General features: G+C 42.2%; 1 protein-coding gene across 2 annotated transcripts in view; it reads left to right on the forward strand.

The window, feature by feature from the left end:
• Positions 1 to 19202, forward strand: part of LOC111974857 (prostaglandin G/H synthase 1) — a 50747-nt gene that overhangs the window by 20552 nt on the left and 10993 nt on the right. For both annotated transcript variants that reach the window (XM_024002917.1, XM_024002916.1), the window contains 5 exons: positions 2337 to 2480; positions 2591 to 2772; positions 6911 to 6994; positions 13351 to 13597; positions 13792 to 14078. In XM_024002917.1, the coding sequence (XP_023858685.1) occupies positions 2337 to 2480; positions 2591 to 2772; positions 6911 to 6994; positions 13351 to 13597; positions 13792 to 14078 (944 nt within the window). The remainder of the gene's footprint in view (positions 1 to 2336; positions 2481 to 2590; positions 2773 to 6910; positions 6995 to 13350; positions 13598 to 13791; positions 14079 to 19202) is intronic.

The raw sequence follows: 19202 nt of genomic DNA on the forward strand, positions 1-19202 counted from the left end.
CGGCAGATTAATTGGACAGTTTGCTTACAACTTGTGTTCATTTGCCTCTTGGTCCCTTTTGTTATGTTCCCAGCATGTAAATATTTGGAAAACACGTATTGGCCCATGGTTTCATCACCACACTCTGAGCTCTCCCTTCTAACTCGCTACAGCTGCATACAGTTTTAGGTGTATTTACAAGGTTTAACATCTAAGAGAGGGGCATGGTGAGGTATTGTAAGTCATCTCAGAAGCCCGGGCTGTTGCCTTAAGGAAAGGGGTCACTGAGTTCACTACTCATCTGCAGATACACACTGCCTTAAAGTCGAAATAGCTGCAGCAGCTGTGATCATTATGGACTTTTTTATTTGAGTTGTCCAATATATATTTTTATGTATATTTGCATCCTACAACGCTTTCTACTAACCATACTGTCATTCATTTGTACAGCTAGGTTGTTTTTAAGCTGACATGGTCCAGTGTTTTTATGCTGGCCCACACTCTCTCAACCAATTTCCTCCTGTCTGTGTTTGTGTGCGTGCTAACTGGTAGTTGGGTGGAGCAGCGTATCCTGGCCTGACATCCCGACCTTATTTATTCAGTCTCTCTCCCAGGCCTGTGCTCCATGGTCCTCCAGCTGATTTACCACCTTGCTCTACACATCACTTCCTTCCATGGAGATTGGAATGGAGACTTCCTCACCTCTGTCTCCCCTCTTTCTAACCCCATGACTGGGAAGAGACTCTAGTGTGCTACCGATCTCTGGTGTGTTAGGGTGGTAAGGTGAGAGAGGGTAGTGATTAGGCCCGGGACGATACCAGTTTCGCAATATATTTTCCATGCCAAAAATTAAAGCCTAAAGCAGACCAAAGTTTTTGGTCCTTTTAAAAAACAGCTATATGTAAAATATTGTGTTCTTTAGCTTGGGAAATAAATGTGACTCTGGATGACAACATGTTTGTTTCCAACATTAGGGCTGTTTTCCTAAAGAAGTTAAATCTGCTTTGTGTTTTGTTTCCTTGCTGCCATACTAACGAGTATTGCAATACTGGTATCGTCTAGGTGTGATGTGGTTGTTTTACCTACTTTATTTTAAAGCATTGATTGATTGTAAGTCTCTGCATAAGAGCATTTGCTAAATGACTGAAATGGAAGGGAATGGCGGGACGGAGCATGGGTCACTTCTGTACTTCCATTATACTAAAAGGCTACTGTGTTAAGCCTTAACAATAAAACCCATGGTGTTCATCTCATCAGTATGTACTGTATCAACCTTGTGCCTCCACTAAACCCCAACACATCTGTGTCAACCCTGTTAACAACCATGTCATGTTCGTCTGCCATAGCATGCCCCATGTGTCTTAAGAATTCCTAAGGTCTAATCTTTCATGGCATGGCGTCTGAGCTAAGTGTGTTTGTCGACGTGAGCTTGTTTACTGAATGTCCTGGCTTCCCCTCACCCCCTCTCTCTGTCTGCCAGCTGCATTCCTCACAGGATTATATTCCCTCTCTGTCTGGAAGCTGGATTTCCTCACGGTTTTTCAGTTTTATTACAGGATCTGATCCGTGTATTTTTCCACAGCCATTGTTGTTTTAAGATGTATAGCTGATTGTCATGTGCTATAAACACAAGCAGAACCTGACTGACTTGTGTGTCTAAGAAATATTGGTTTATTTTGCTTTGCAGATGAACAACAAAGTTTGTTTCTTGATATTATGTACTATAATGATAATTGTTTTTAGTTGCATCATATTGATCCTTTCTTCCCTCAAATGTTTGCTTGTGGCTTTGCAAAGTCAAGCAACACTTCTGATGAAGTAAATCATATTTTCTAGACTGTTTCTCAACTTTAACTTACTTTTATTTGGGATGAAATCCAAGGCGTGTTATACTGCAGGGCACTACACAGCCAACAATGCCCCTTTTTAAAGGTGTTTTACGCTTGAGCCGACCTCCTCAGCGTTTACCATGAGTGGAATCTCTGCCAATGGCCTTGGATTAGATTCCGGTTTTAAGCTATAAAAGTTGAATGTTTCTCAACTTCAATTGGAAGTTTCTTCAATGTTGAGAATGTGTCTTGACTCAGCTGAAAGTTGAGAATGTGTCTTGACTGAGTTGAAAGTTGCAGTTTAAAAAAATTATTATCATCAGGGTTGTTTGGAAGTCAGTTATTTTCTGACATTACAGAATGTTTCATGAAGTGACATCTCTTCATCTAAAATGTGTGATGCACGTACGTACGCATGCATTTCCATCCTATGGGTTGTATTTCCTCCAACCATTATTGCTTTTTCAGTGAAACTTCAGGCCTTTAATGATCAATGTGTCAAACAATTCTGTGTTCTCCCTGCCAAAGTCAGAGCAAACCTTATTCCCAGTCCTCCTACCTTCAACTCAAAGTATGGATACCTCAGCTGGGAATCCTACTCCAATGTCTCCTATTACACCCGTATCCTACCCCCTGTGCCTGAAGGCTGCCCCACCCCTATGGGTGCCAAAGGTGAGATGGCATCCAAAGTTCCTATCAAAATAATGACTACTGAAGATTACTTACGAAAATAAATCTTCCCAACGGCAACATGCATAGCTAACATACATACTTTTCTCCAGGAAAGTCTGTCCTCCCAGACCCAAAGCTGGTTGTGGAGACGTTTCTGCTGAGGAGGAAGTTCAGGCCGGATCCACAGGGAACCAACCTGATGTTTGCTTTCTTCGCTCAGCACTTCACCCATCAGTTCTTCAAGACTCAAAACAGCATGGGCCTGGGCTTCACCAGGGCGCTGGGGCATGGGGTGAGAATGTTACTACCGCTACTGTATTTGTACTTCCTGTACTGTATATTATTCAATTATGATATAATTATCGCATTATCTTCTATTATATTTAGGGGAGGTAATATATTTAGGCGTTAGCGGGGGCAGACAARTCAAATCCTTGGCGCAAAACAAAAATCTATTCCAACTAGTGTTTGGCGACGTCAAACTTTTTGTCCTATCTTGATTATAAGTACCCATAAAACATTGTGATACAGTATATAAAAATATCCCCCAAAATTACATACAAATATCCGCTAAAACGACAGTTGGGCTATAGCGCAAAATCAAATGCAACTGAATGAATCATGGCAAAAGATAATGTTGTTGAAATCCTGGCACTTTTCTTATATTCCTTTCTGGTGGAGGAGCAAAATAGGTTTGTCTGTGTCTGTCTGTTGCGAGCACATGATGGAGCAGTGACTGTCTGAGGAACGGACCGTCTTACCATAATGAGCTGGGTTATAAACCTACAGTACACCATGGGCTGGATAGAAGCAGTCTGCCGTCTTCAGAACTGGATAATACTTGCTTTATTTGTCTCATAAAATAATAGAAAAATAAATATTGCTTGTCTCTCATAATGCTGTGATTTGAGAATGTCCAAGGGTAAGGCTTATAGACTTTCAATGTTATTTTTGAAACCTACAACAACTTTGACACCTTCGTAGGCTAGAATATTTGGGAATTAAGCTACTAATCATAACTTTAACTTGTCTTAAAGCTTTTATGATAGGCCTAGTAGGAGGATGGGTTATTGGCCATTTGGTTTTCAACCACGCATGCAAGGATTTTCTCGGCCTTAATGGATAATTTCTTTCTTAAGTTTAATACATTTTAAGCTTATTATTCAATTTTTCTGTAGGCTATTGATATTGATTGTTCTCTCTCATTATTAGTCCTCTGGCTAACGTACTTTTTGAGATGGATTGTTTGATTAGGAAAAAGCCATGCATAAAACAATGAAACGTTTAAAAACTGCTAGACACAAGATAGTTAGGTAGTGTCCGTTATAAAAACACCCAGTGTCCTAACACTGTTATGTGTTAGGTAACACTGTTATGACCCATATTTACACCTGTGACATACACTGCATTTGGCAAGTGTCTGGCAAGTGTCTTCACTGACGGAGTCTGTAATACCTACATGTTTCAAACAGACCACCATAGTCCCTGTGCCCAAGGAAGCGAAGGTAGCCTGCCTAAATGATTACCGCCCCGTAGCACTCACGTAGGTAGCCATGAAGTGCTTTGAAAGGCTGGTCATGGCTCACATCAACAGCATCCTCCCGGATACCCTAGACCCACTCCAATTCGATTACCGCCCCAACAGATCCACAGATAATGCAATCTCAATCGCACTCCACAATGCCCTTTCCCACCTGGACAAAAGGAACAACTATGTAAGAATGCTGTTCATTGACTACAGCTCAGCGTTCAACACCATAGTTCCCACGAAGCTCATCATTAAGCTAAGGACCCTGGGACTAAACACCTCCCTCGGCAACTGGATCCTGGACTTCTTGACGGGCCGCCCCCCTAAGTGGTAAGGGTAGGCAACAACACGTCTGCCACGCTGATCCTCAACACTGGGGCCTCTCAGGGGTGTGTACTTAGTTCCCTCCTGTACTCCCTGTTCACTCACGACTGCGTGGCCAAACACAACTCCAACACCAACACGACACAACAGTGGTAGGCCTGATCACCGACAACGATGAGACAGGCTATGGGGAGGAGGTTAGAGAACTGGCAGTGTGGTGCCAGGACAACAACCTCTCATTCACTGTGAGCAAGACAAAGGAGCTGAACGTGGACTACAGGAAAAGGCGGGCCGAACAGGCCTCCATTAACATCGACAGGGCTGTAGTGGAGCGGGTCGAGAGCTTCAAGTTCCTTGGTGTCCACATCACCAACAAACTATTATGGTCCAAACACACCAAGACAGTCATGAAGAGGGCACGACAAAACCTTTTRCCCCTCAGGAGACTGAAAAGATTTTGCATGGGTCCCCAGCTCCTCAAAGGGTTCTAAAGCTACACCATCGAGAGCATCCTGACAGTTGCATCACCTCCTGGTATGGCAACTGCTCGGCATCTGACCATAAGGCGCTACAGAGGGTAGTGCATATGGCCCAGTACATCACTGGGACCAAGCTTCCTGCCATCCAGGACCTATATAATAGGCAGTGTCAGAGGAAAGCCCATAAAATTGTCAGAGCCTACAGTTGCCCAAGTCATAGACTGTTTTCTCTGCTATCGCACGGCAAGCAGTACCGGAGCACCAAGTCTAAGACCAAAAGGCTCCTCAGCAGCTTCCACTCCCAAGCCATAAAACTGCTGAACAATTAATCAAATGGCCACCGGACTATTACATTGACCCCCCCCCCCATTTGTTTTGTACACTGCTGCTACTCGCTGTTTTATTATCTATGCATAGTCACTTCACCCCTACCTACATGTAACAAATTACCTCAACTAACCTGTACCCCCGCACACTGTACCGGTACCCCCTGTATATAGCCTCGTTATGTTATTACTTTTATTATTTATTATTTTTTACTTTAGTTTGTTTGGTAAATATTTTCTTAACTCTCCTTCAACTGCACTGTTGGTTAAGGGCTTGTAAGTAAGCATTTCACGGTAAGGTCTACACTTGTTGTATTCGGCGCATGTGACAAATAAAGTTTGATTTGAGTGTCGCTGCTCAGCTATTTTCAGGTCTTTCCAGAGATGTTCGATCGTGTTCAAGTATAGCCTCTGGCTGGGCCACTCAAGGACATTCAGTGACTTATCCCGAAGCCACTCCTGTGTTGTCTTGGCTGCGTGCTTAGGGTCGCTGTCCAGTTGGAAAGTGAATCTTCACCCCAGTCTGAGGTCCTGAGCGCTCTGGAGCAGGTTTTCATCAAGGATCTCTCTGTACTTTGCTCCATCTTTCCCTCGATCCTGACTAGTCTCCCAGTCCCTGCTGCTTAAAAACATCCCCACAGCATGATGCTGCCACCACCATGCTTCACCGTAGGGATGGTGCCAGGTTTCCTCCAGATGTGACACGTGGCATTTAGGCCAAAGAGTTCAATCTTGGTTTCATCAGACCAGAGAATCTTGTTTCTCATGGTCTAAGAGTCCTTTAGGTGCCTTTTGGCAAACTCCAAACGGGCTGCCATGTGCKTTTTACTGAGGAGTGGCTTGATTGGTGGAGTGCTGCAGAGATGGTTGTCCTTCTGGAAGGTTCTCCCATCTCCACAGAGGAATTCTAAAGCACTGTCAGCTTGACCATTGAGTTCTTGGTCACCTCCCTGACCAAGGCCCTTCTCCCCCGATTGCTCAGTTTGGCAGGACAGCCAGCTCTAGGAAGACTCTTAGTGTGTTCAAACTTGTTCTATTTAAGAATGATGGAGGCCACTGTGTTCTTGGGGACCTTCAATGCTGCAGACATATTTTGGTACCCTTCCCCAGATCTGTGCCTTGACACAATCCTGGCTCAGAGATCTAAGGACAATACCTTTGACTTCATGGCTTGGTTGTTGCTCTGACATGCACTGTCAACCGTGGGACCTTATATAGACAGGTGTGTGCCTTTCCAAATTCGGTAGAAAAAGGTGTAAATAAAATGAGGATGTATAACAAATTGATTTGATTCTTATTTACAATAAGTGACTCAAATGACTCTACGTAATTTACAATTAATTTATATTGGGCACAAAATAATCTGAAATGCAACCAAAACAAATAGCAAATGCATCCAACAAGTTTGTAGTGACAAGCTTGATGTAATCATTGCGTGCTAGGAATTTGGGACCAAATACTAAACAGAGCCAAAACAACAAAAGATGTCACTTTTACTTTTGGAGCTTACTGTATTGAATGAAATATTCTATAGGAATACGCATGTTACTGAATGTCACTTGTGCGCTGTGAGACTTTTACTGCACAGCGCCAGTCAAATTCAAATAAGCTAAACCATCATGTCTCATCATGATGTCATCACCATCAACGAAACAAACCCTGCACACTCTACGAGAGAGAGACATGAGAACCATATTCATCTATCTCTTGCCATGCATCATGTCTCACAAAATCTCTTTTTTAATCTCATATTTTATAATAATCTCTAACCAGGTGGATGCCGGCCATGTCTACGGCGATAGTCTGGTGCGTCAACTGAACCTCCGGCTTCTTAAAGACGGAAAGATGAAATACCAGGTATGTAGAATAATGCATAACTCCACTCCAGCTGTGCGAAAGCATGGACAAGTCTCCACTGGAATGTTACTGTAAACATGGTACCACTCTGTGGTAACTCTGAAGAACTTGTGCTTAAAGTAAATACTATTGGTTCTGAGCCCCATAAATTATCTTATCGCATCACTAGCATGAAAGAATAGACATATCTTTTAAGAGGGAATACATCTTGACTCATGTCGGGATAAAGAAGTACACCCATTGGCTATATCTGTTGAAATGAACTTCTACAGAAAGTTGTTTTGGGATTGGTATCCGTTTTTGGGAAATGGGGGTTGGTTCAGAGTCCGGGAGAGCTGATGTTGTAACAACCCCATTGATCAATGTCTCTTTCAGCAGTGGCTTGTGTAAACTATAAATGACACCACGACTAGGTTCCAGTTTAACAATGTTTACTTTACCGTATTTCCACAGTACTTAGTTGCGATCACACTCAGGCCAGGTCCAACTGCAAGAGAGATTTCTGCGCAGGTGCATTAATAACAGAGTGATTGCACCGTAATAACAGAAGTGTAGGGATACTTAAAACATGACTCTAACAATCTCCCAGTTTTCTTTAAAGACAAATAGAACATCAACAAAATAATTAAATGTCCAAGTATTATTCAAGTCCCCCATTACAAATGGGTTGTCTGACAATTTGTTTGTTTTTATTAATCAAGCTGCTACTTTCCATTACTGAGTACCTTTAGGAGCACAAGACATGATGCTCCCTTTTTAGTCAGACAGTCAGCACGCTGTTAATTTATGGCCGACCACAGAATCCGCTGGATTCTCTGTGCTTGAATAAATTCCTTGATGCTGCTAATCTCAATATGAAGTATTTTCTCTGTGACAGACTTGGTTTATTTGACAGCATCAACTAGAAAGTAGTTGTCAGTGACACAAACTACAGGTACAATGTGTCGTTTTGACTCACCAGTGGTAAGCTCTGAGAACAAACTTGCCAGAAAGATGGCATTGTCAATTCCTTCCGCAAGAGCAAGGGTTTCTCCAGCAAGTGTTCTCCGGACAACCCTCCTTATCCTTTTTGATTGCCAACAGATAGATGAGAATCTTCCTTCCTCACCCATTAACACGATTATATGTCCACATTGTGTGCCTCCATCTGTAAGGTTTCCTAGGGAAGCATCACTGAAGACAACTGGTTTCTGAGAGTCATCTTTTCCCACATGCTGAAACTTTAGTCACTTGTTCTGATTTCAGTTTACAAACAACTTTGTTTGCCTCATGAATGGTTTGTACAGTGGCATGTTTTGTGTTGGATGCCAAGTTGCAGCCATCAAACATTACATCAGGTCTACTGTCTAGCAACCTCAATCAGCTTCAATTCCACAGAGGGGAATTCCTTTGTAGGGCTCTTTTAGAATCCATGTGGATGGGTTAAAGATTGATATAGCTTTCTTGTTGCATCAGTATTGTTGCGTCAGCTGTAATAAATTCTATGCCAACATAACTAAAACTATCATGCTCCTCACGGCCGACATGGAAAACGGTTTTGAAGTGTGGAATCACAGTTGTAGCAAAGATCTGTGAGCCACACTAGATGAAGTCATCAGCATGACAGGCAGGTACTCCAGTCACATTGCAGTCTTGATCAAGCCAATAGAAGACTGCAGGACCCACTTGTGACATTTTTCCACCTGTATTCAGCATTGTTGCCTTGACTTTTTGTTAAAAAAAAATTTGACCCATTGTTGCCTTGACTTAAAAAAAAAAAAAATAATCTCCCCAATTTTGTGGTATCCAATTGGTAGTTACAGTCTTGTCTCATCGCTGCAACTCCCGTACGGACTCGGGAGAGGCGATGGTCGAGAGCCGTGCGCTCCCCCGAAACCCAACCAAGCCGCACTACTTCTTGATACAACGCCTATTTAACCCGGAAGCCAGCCGCACTAATGTGTCCGAGGAAACACCGTACACCTGGCAACCGTGTCCGCGTGCACTGCGCACGGTCCACCACTGGAGTCGCTGGTGCATGATGGGACAAGGACATCCCTGCCGGCCAAACCCTCCCCTAACCCGGACGACACTGGGCCAATTGTGCGCCACCCCATGGGTCTCCCGGTCGCGGCCGGCTGTGAATCTCTAGTGGCACAGCTAGCACTGCGATGCAGTGCCTTAGACCGCTGCGCCACTCGGGAGGCCTGTTGCCTTGACTTTGTTGTACCAGTAGAGCGATGCATCTGCCAGGCCATACATACACTTTTTTAGTTTCCACAGTGTTCCATCGCCCTTAGCTTCAGGTCAGACGTGAATGTCCGTTGACAGCTCTGTTCCCTGTAGAAATGCAAGTTTGATTCTCTCCAGAAGTCCATTGCTCTATGGACTGTATGCAGCAGTTGTCTACTTCCATGTTGGATTTCTCAGCCATTTCTCTTGTTTCATTATTATTGAATTCTCCTCCATTGTCATTGTACAATTTCTGGGGCGGGCCATGCACACTTATCCAGGAATGAATGAAGTGCTTGACGATTTCACTGGGTTTCTATGTATTCACAATGCTTCCAGCACTGAAGCGTGTGAAGTGGTCCATTTATGTGAAGGTACCACAGACTTGGTCCTAGCTCATGTAGATCTACAGCCAGTGTTTAATTTTACTTGGAAGCCAGTGGCAAACCAAAGCTGGTCTGGGTTTGCTTTGTCTGGCATGTGTAGGCTGTCATTGTAAGTAAGAGTTTGTTATTAACTGACTTGCCTAGTTAAAGGTTCAATATATATACAGTGGGGAGAACAAGTATTTGATACACTGCCGATTTTGCAGGTTTTCCTACTTACAAAGCATGTAGAGGTCTGTCATTTTTATCATAGGTACACTTCAACTGTGAGAGACGGAATCTAAAACAAAAATCCAGAAAATCACATTGTATGATTTTTAAGTAATTAATTTGCATTTTATTGCATGACATAAGTATTTGATCACCTACCAACCAGTAAGAATTCCGGCTCTCACAGACCTGTTAGTTTTTCTTTAAGAAGCCCTCCTGTTCTCCACTCATTACCTGTATTAACTGCACCTGTTTGAACTCGTTACCTGTATAAAAGACACCTGTCCACACACTCAATCAAACAGACTCCAACCTCTCCACAATGGCCAAGACCAGAGAGCTGTGTAAGGACATCAGGGATAAATTGTAGACGCTGTCTCTTATACACATCTAGATGTGTATAAGAGGAAGGTGAGGGATCAGCCCAGAACTACACAGCAGGACCTGGTCAATGACCTGAAGAGAGCTGGGACCACAGTCTCAAAGAAAACCATTAGTAACACACTACGCCGTCATGGATTAAAATCCTGCAGCGCACGCAAGGTCCCCCTGCTCAAGCCAGCGCATGTCCAGGCCCGTCTGAAGTTTGCCAATGACCATCTGGATGATCCAGAGGAGGAATGGGAGAAGGTCATGTGGTCTGATGAGACAAAAATAGAGCTTTTTGCTCTAAACTCCACTCGCCGTGTTTGGAGGAATAGAAGGATGAGTACAACCCCAAGAACCCCATCCCAACCGTGAAGCATGGAGGTGGAAACATCATTCTTTGGGGATGCTTTTCTGCAAAGGGGACAGGACGACTGCACCGTATTGAGGGGAGGATGGATGGGGCCATGTATCGCGAGATCTTGGCCAACAACCTCCTTCCCTCAGTAAGAGCATTGAAGATGGGTCGTGGCTGGGTCTTCCAGCATGACAACGACCCGAAACACACAGCCAGGGCAACTAAGGAGTGGCTCCGTAAGAAGCATCTCAAGGTCCTGGAGTGGCCTAGCCAGTCTCCAGACCTGAACCCAATAGAAAATCTTTGGAGGGAGCTGAAAGTCCGTATTGCCCAGCGACAGCCCCGAAACCTGAAGGATCTGGAGAAGATCTGTAGGGAGGAGTGGGCCAAAATCCCTGCTGCAGTGTGTGCAAACCTAGTCAAGAACTACAGGAAACGTATGATCTCTGTAATTGCAAACAAAGGTTTCTGTACCAAATATTAAGTTCTGCTTTTCTGATGTATCAAATACTTATGTCATGCAATAAAATGCAAATTAATTACTTAAAAATCATACAATGTGATTTTCTGGATTTTTGTTTTAGATTCCGTCTCTCATAGTTGAAGTGTACCTATGATAAAAATTACAGACCTCTACATGCTTTGTAAGTAGGAAAACCTGCAAAATCGTCAGTGTATCAAATACTTGTTCTCCCCACTGTATATATATATATATATATATATATATTTTTTTTTAATGTCTCACAACTGCTCACTATCTGCCGTAGAATGGAAATACGCTTATCATTATTCCCAGAACTGCTGAGTAATTTCTCAGTAATTTCTCTGTCAACTGTAGCATGTTAGAACATGCTCGTGGTAATGGCTGGAACGGAATTATTGGAATAGTATTAAATACAGCAAACACATGGTTTCCATGTGTTTGATGCCATTCCATTCTCTCTGTTCCAGCCATTATGAGCCTCCATTGGTCCAAACTGTTTTAAGTTTTAACAATACTTTGTTTTTCCTCTGTCAAGGTGTGTATGAAGGCAAAGTCAGGTGCAGGAGAGCAGAGTAATATTAAATAAAGCACACTTTATTATAGTTCCAAACCGCCCGAACAAGGAGAGGAGCCGACTTCGGCGGAAGTCATGACATCCTCTGTGGTCATGTTCTCTGTGACTGTCAGAATCTCCATGTGCTCTGTGTCCGTCAGAATCTCATTTTCACATGGACTTTGTAATGTCTTTGTCTAAAATGTGAGCACAATAGTGGCCTGAGGTAGTAAGTGCAAGGGTCACTGGTTGTTTAAACATCACAGCCTTGTCATTTGTAATGTCTAGTACAGCCCCTGCCTTATGGAGTGACGCTTTGCTTAATAATAAAGGGATATCTGCAGGTGACCACCTCTATTTTAATGTGACACAATTTTTGCTGGTATCTAGACTCTCTTGGTAGAGTGGATGACTCTCCCATCTCCAAATTTGAAAGCTCTGTTGCTTGGTGTGTCAATCATATTTTGTACTTCTTTCATATTAAGATCACTGACATGGCTGTCAAGCCATTTTGTACCACACACTGTGCATGTACACATAGTATCAATCACTGCAGATCCTAAGGATTCAACTATAAAGATCTCAGTATCAGAAGCAGTAACATTTGAAAACAGTGTAATGTTACACTGCTCTATCTCTGTGTATATATTTTCCTCTGTTAGTTTAACTTAGTTTTTTATGAGGACAGTCTAACCCAATGGTAAGTGCTTTGACAAATAACACATTTTGATCTCCTTCCATACCTGCCCAGTGGATTTGCGCGAGACAATGGCGCCCTCGTCTAGTTGTCTTGATAACATTACTTATTGGTGCCTTTTCTCAGCTGTTCAGTGTATTATGCTGCGTCACTCACTTGCATTCTGTCTATTATTGGCGTGACAGACGTCTTTTCACCCAAAATCCTTTTTAGTGCCGACTTTATAGACGCAAAAGTCAGCACCGTACAAGCAGTCAAAGCCAACTGTTTCTCCCTACTATCCAAACAGGCAGTATCTAGCAACTTGAAAGCTAACACTACATCCAGGAGAACCATGTTGTACTAGCACGTCCTGTTGTACCTCTGTTCTTAATAAATGATGTAGTCAGTCGTTGCAACCCAAAATATGTCTAGTAACACTGTCAAAGTTTGAATATGCCTCATAGGCAGTCTTTCTCTTCTTTAAGAAACAGAATCCAGTTCTCTGATCAAAGTTTGAATACTGTCGTCCTTGTTCAAATCCTTCACAGATTTTTCCTGTGCTGTATCTCTCGCTCTCCCCTCGAGCGATAATACCACCGCAAATGCTTGCTTTTTGTCGTCCAGATTATTAACCCGTGTCCAGATTCTTACATAAAACCTCTTCTCGTCGAAGCGAGGTGGCACATTGTAGTTATTAGCCATCCTCTGCTACCAATGTTAACGCTAAATCAGGATTTCCCAAACTTGGTTTTGCCCAAGCACTACATGGCTGATTTCAAATAATCAAAGCCTGATGATGAGTTGGTTTATGGAATCAGCTGTGTAGTGCTAGGGCAAAAAAACAAAACGTCACTCTGGGGGGGGGGGGGGGGGGGGGGGGCAGGACTGACTTTGGGGAAACCCTGCTCTATTGTCAGTGACATATTTCAAATGTCTTTTCCACAAAACCCCAAAGGGGACACTAATGTTTAGTTTTTTATCATCCAAAGAAATTAGTAAAGCATGCTCATTGAATCACTAAAGCTCAGTATTGTGCTATTGAGTCAGTAAAGCTCTTAAAGGGTCCATAGTACTACTTTCCCTTTTTCACTGTCTATCTTCTCTTCCAGGTAATTAAAGGTGAGGTGTACCCTCCAACGGTAGCCGAGGCACCGGTGAATATGAGCTACCCTCGAGGGGTTCCCGAGGGGCAGCGCATGGCCATTGGGCAGGAGGTGTTTGGGCTGCTGCCAGGCCTCACCATGTACGCCACCCTGTGGCTGAGAGAACACAACCGCGTCTGTGACATCCTGAAGGCCGAGCACCCCACCTGGGGGGATGAGCAGCTCTTCCAGACCACCAGGCTCATCGTCATAGGTAAGTACACACTGGACTGAACAGATCTCACTCTAGTCTTTCATGTTGCCAGACACTGTCCATTTTAGACACTGTGCTTTAGGCAGGAATATTAATATTAAGGAAACCTTTCCATGTTCTGGGTTGAGTGAATAGTTACGGGGAAAATAATCCACACACTGCTATAGTAGATTAATTTTTTGTTCATATTCCAGGTGAGACTATCCGGATAGTGATCGAGGACTACGTGCAGCACCTGAGCGGCTACCTGTTGGATCTGAAGTTCGATCCGGTTCTGCTCTTCAAGTCCACGTTCCAGTACAGGAACCGCATCGCTGTGGAGTTCAACCAACTGTACCACTGGCACCCCCTGATGCCAGACAGCTTCCACATAGACGGAGACGTGGTGCCCTACTCCCAGTTCATCTTCAACACCTCCATCGTCACACACTACGGGGTGGAGAAACTGGTGGACGCTTTCTCACGCCAGTGTGCTGGACAGGTATGGGTTGTGTGGTGACTATGGGATGTCATATGCAGTGTTGTATTGATGAACCCTAGTCTCAATATCATTGTCATGCCATAGGGGAGAGTGGGGTATATGTTATTCAGCATCACTAAGTCAAGGGAAATATAGCATTCTTTCTAACAGAGATATCTACATATATTTCAGGATGCTAGAATTCATGTAAACATAACAGTTTGAGAAAATAGCATGTCCAAAAAAAGTGGTCTCTTGGCACAACTTTGAGCGTTGAGCATAGAGACAGGGTAAGTTGAACCGCCTTGGGGTAAGTGGGTGACGGTGCTGATAGGTCAAAGTTTAATTCATGGGATGGGGGTGTGGTATATTGTACATTGAGTGTACAAAACATTAGGAACTCTTTCCATGACATAGACTGACCAGGTGAATCCAGGTGAAAGCTACGATCCCTTATTGATGTCACTTGTTAAATCAACTTCAATCCATGAAGGGGAGGAAACAGGTTAAAGAACGATTTAATAAGCCTTGAGACATGGATGTCTTTGAACAGAGTATGGTAAATCATATCAAATTTTATTAGTCACATGTGCTGAATACAACAATACTTACAGTGAAATGCTTACTTACGAGCCCTTAACCAACAATGCAGTTTAAAAAAATACGGATAAGAATAAGAAATAAAAGTTACAAGTAATTAAAGAGCAGCAGTAAAATAACAACAGCGAGACTATATACAGGGGGGTACCGGTTAGTTGAGGTAATATGTAGATAGAGTTATTAAAGTGACTATGCATAGATAATAAGAGAGTAGCAGCTGTGTAYAAGYGGGGGGGGGGGGGCAATGCAAATAGTCTGGGTAGCCATTTGATTAGGTGTTCAGGAATCTTATGGCTTGGGGATAGAAGCTGTTTAGAAGCCTCTTGGACCTAGACTTGGCATTCCGGTACCGCTTGCCGTGTGGTAGCAGAGAGAGCAGTCTATGACTCGGGTGGCTGGAGTCTTTAATTTTTAGGGCCTTCCTCTGACACCGCCTGGTGTAGAGGGCCTGGATGGCAGGAAGCTTGGCCCCAGTGATGTACTGGGCCGTACGCACTACCTTCTGTAGTGCCTTGCATTCGGAGGCCGAGCAGTTGCCATACCAGGCAGCGATGCAACCAGTCAGGATGCTCTCGATGGTGCAGCTGTAGAACCTTTTGAGAATCTGAGGATCCATGTCAAATCTTTTCAGTCTCTTGAGGGGGAATAGGTTTTTATCATCCCTTGCTGCTGCTTGTACTTTTCCCTTCTCTCACTTCCTTGGCTGCTCTCTCAATAACCTTAAGGGGGGCTTGTTGCATGATATCTGCTCTGTAACAAAAATTAATTCATATGCATGACACAATGCAAAAATACTATTCGTATTATGCATCAAACTGACAAAAATTGAATCATAATTTATATGGGGTATGTTGGCCATTGGCTCAACTTACCCCTAGGCAAACATTTTGACTATATTAGCCCATACAGCTACAAGGATGCACTTTCATGCTATGTTTAGGACCTCATCTTGTAGCTTATAGAGATCCCAACTGATTTATAAATCAATCTAATTCAGTTTAGATACAAGCATCATGAAATCTCTTAACACAATAAATTAATCTGACTTTGTGAATCTTTTTTATTTTACCTAATTTGCTAACCACTTTTTCCATGTGGGATTTTCCTTTACAGATTCCATGAAATGKWGACCTCTTCCTAAATATATGGTCACATTTATTAATTTTGTTTCCTAGAAACAAAGGGTTGCTCAACTAACTCTTTGGCTCAACTTACCTGGCACTCTCCCCTACATAGAAAGTTGTCTAAAGTGCATACAGATCTGGGCTATAGTGATCTGTCTGATAGGATTGTGTGTCAAGGTTAGGGTCAAGGTTAGGGTCAATTCGAATTGAAGTCAGTCTATTCAGGGAGTAAACAGAAATTCTGAAAAATTCTACCAAAAAGCAGAAGCTATTTATTTTAAGTGACTTCAACTGAATTGACCCCAACCCTGATGTGTGTGTTGTCGTAGTTCTTCTTTTGAGCCAGGCAAATTTTGTGTACGAGAGATGGAGAGGAAATGATAAGGCTGTGAAAGTGCCTTCAGAAAGTATTCATACCCCTTGACTTATTCCACATTTTGTTGTTACAGCTTTAATTCAAAATGGATGGGGGTTACCCATCTGCACACTATACCCCATAATGACAAAGTGAAAACATGTTTTTTTTAATATTGCTAATTTATTGGAAATGAAATACAGAAATATCTCATTTATATAAGAATTCACACACCTGAGTGAATACATGTTAGAATCACCTTTGGCAGCGATAAACAGCTATGAGTCTTTCTGAGTAAGTCTCTAAATTGGCAGATGGCAGTTTAAAGTCACTCAAATCCTATTTATTTGCATATCCGATTTGAATCTGTTCTTTTTTCCTGCAGTCTGAACAGCCAAAAAGCACATGGAATCAGATATTTCAAGCCACATTACAAACCAGCTTCGTAGGTGGTTTGAAGTCAAATACAAATCTGTTTCCTGGACATGTGACTTGTTTGAACGGTCAAATCTGACATATTTGCCCTCAAGTTGTTTTTAGACTGTTTTTCGACATATCTTGTTGCTTGCTAGGTACTCTGACAGTTTGACAAGCACATGTGGTAGCTAACTAGCTTGTTAATTGTTTACAAACAAATTTGGAAATGTGCTAGAAAACTAAACAGCTACCTAGTAAGCTAGTTGGCTGTTGTGGCTAGCCAAAAAGGACTTGTTTTGAAAGTTGGATCGTCTTATCCTTTCAAGGTTTAAAAGTGTTCTTACTCTATGATTTGGAACATTCAAATTGCTACGTAGCTTCTGAGTGATAGGAAGCACAAGCACCACCACAAAACAGCCTACACATTTGTGCACACACCCATTATTACTGTGACAACTAGCATAGCCTTGTCAGCAAATGACTGCTGTCAGAACCAACACATCCAATTTGGTCACTTGTAATTAGCTGTTTGGACAGTCAGTAGTCCAACACGGATTTGAAAAACAAACTCATTTGAGCATTAAGGCCTGCGGTGTGAAAAAGGCTGAAGAGCTTTGCACACCTGGGTTGTACAATATTTGTACATTATTATTTTTATAATTATTCAAGCTCTGCCAAGTTGGTTGTTGATCATTGCTAGACAGCCATATTCAAGTCTTGCCATATATTTTCAAGCCGATTTTAAGTCAAAACTGTAACTAGACCCGTCTGGGACATTCAATGTCATCTTGGTAAGCAATTACAGTGTATATTTGACCTCGTGTTTCAGGTTATTGTCCTGCTGAAAGGTGAATTTCCATTTCTTTTTGTAAAAAAAATATCTCTAGTTCTTGCCGATAGCAAGGATACGCATAACATGATGCAGCCACCACCATGCTTGAAAATATGAAGAGTGGTACTCAGTAATGTGATTTTGTGTTGGATTTGCCCCAAACATAATGCTTTGTATTCAGGACATAAAGTTAATTTCTTTGCCACATTTTTTGCAGTTTTACTTTTACTTTAGTGCATTATTGCAAATAGGATGCATGTTTTGGAATATTTTATTCAGTACAGGTTTCCTTCTTTTCACTCTGTCGTTTAAGTTAGTATTGTAGATTAACTACAATGTTGTTGATCCATCCTCAGTTCTCTCCTATCACAGCCATTAAACTCTGTAATTGTTTTAAAGTGAACATTGGCCTCATGGTGAAATCCCTGAGTGGTTTCCTTCCTCTCTGGCAACTCAGTTAGGAAAGGCGCCTGTATCTTTGTAGTGACTGGATGTCTTGATACACCATCCAAAGTGTAATTAATAGCTTCACCGTGCTCAAAGGGATATTCAACACTATTAAGCACTATTATTGCACACAGAGTCAGTGCAACTTTTTATGTGACTTGTTAAGCACATTTTTACTCCTGCACTTGTTTAAGCTTGCCATAATGCCTCTGCTGATCCCACAGATATTGTATGCAATAATCATGTGCCTATGAACCAGAGTTGCACTGAGGTGGTGTGCCCTAGTAGGAAGTCCATTGTGTGCAGCTCACCCTGCACTAGCATAAGCATGTCTACTTCTGCTATGCTTCCCAGTGGATCAGTAAAGCAGTAAAGCAATGAAAACAATCAAACATCCCAGAAAAGTGCTAAAAAGTAGCCCACGTTAACATATGTAGCCTAAGAAACAAGGTTCATGAAGTCATTAACTAGTAACAGATGACATTCATATCTCTGAAACTCACTTAGATAATACCTTTGATACAGTAGTAGCAATACATGGTTATAACATCTACAGAAAATACAGAAATGTCAATGCAGGCAGTGCTGCGGTCTATATTAAGAACCACAGTCCTGTAAAGCTTAGAGAGGATCTCATGTTAAGTACTGTTGAAGTAATATGGCTACAGGTGCATCTGCCTCTCCTAAAGCCCATTCTTGTGGGAAGCTGCCATAGACCAGAAAGTGCTAACAGTCACTATCTGGATAATATGTGTGAAATGCTTGACAATGTATGTGATATCAACAGAGAAGTATATTTTCTGGGTGATTTTCAATATTGACTTGCTTTCATCAAGCTGCCCACTCAAGAAAAAGCTTCAAACTGTAACCAGTGCCTGAAATCTGGTTTGGGTTATCAGTCAACCTAACAGGGTAGTTACAAACAGCACAGGAATGAAATAATCAACATGTATTGATCACATCTTTACTAATGCTGTAGTGATCACAATATAGTAACCATATCTAGGAAAAAMAAAGTGCTGAAGGCTGGGCCTAATATAGTGTGAGGTCATACAATACGTTTTGTAATGATTCCTATGTTGATGATGTAAAGAATATTTGCTGGTCTATGGTGTGTAATGAGGAGCAACTGGATGCTGCACTTGACACATTTATGAAATTGCTTATTCCAGTTACTAATAAGCATGCACCCATTAAGAAAATGACTGTAAAAACTGTTAAATCCCCTTGGATTGATGAGGAATTGAAAACATTGTATGGTTGAGAGGAATGAGCCAAATAAGTCTGGCAGCAAAACCAATTGGCAAACATATTGCAAATTGAGAAATCATGTGACTAAACTGAATAAAAAGAAGAAACTATACTATGAA

This window comes from Salvelinus sp. IW2-2015, linkage group LG15 (genome assembly GCF_002910315.2).
Source record: "Salvelinus sp. IW2-2015 linkage group LG15, ASM291031v2, whole genome shotgun sequence".
NCBI lineage: Eukaryota > Metazoa > Chordata > Actinopteri > Salmoniformes > Salmonidae > Salvelinus > Salvelinus sp. IW2-2015.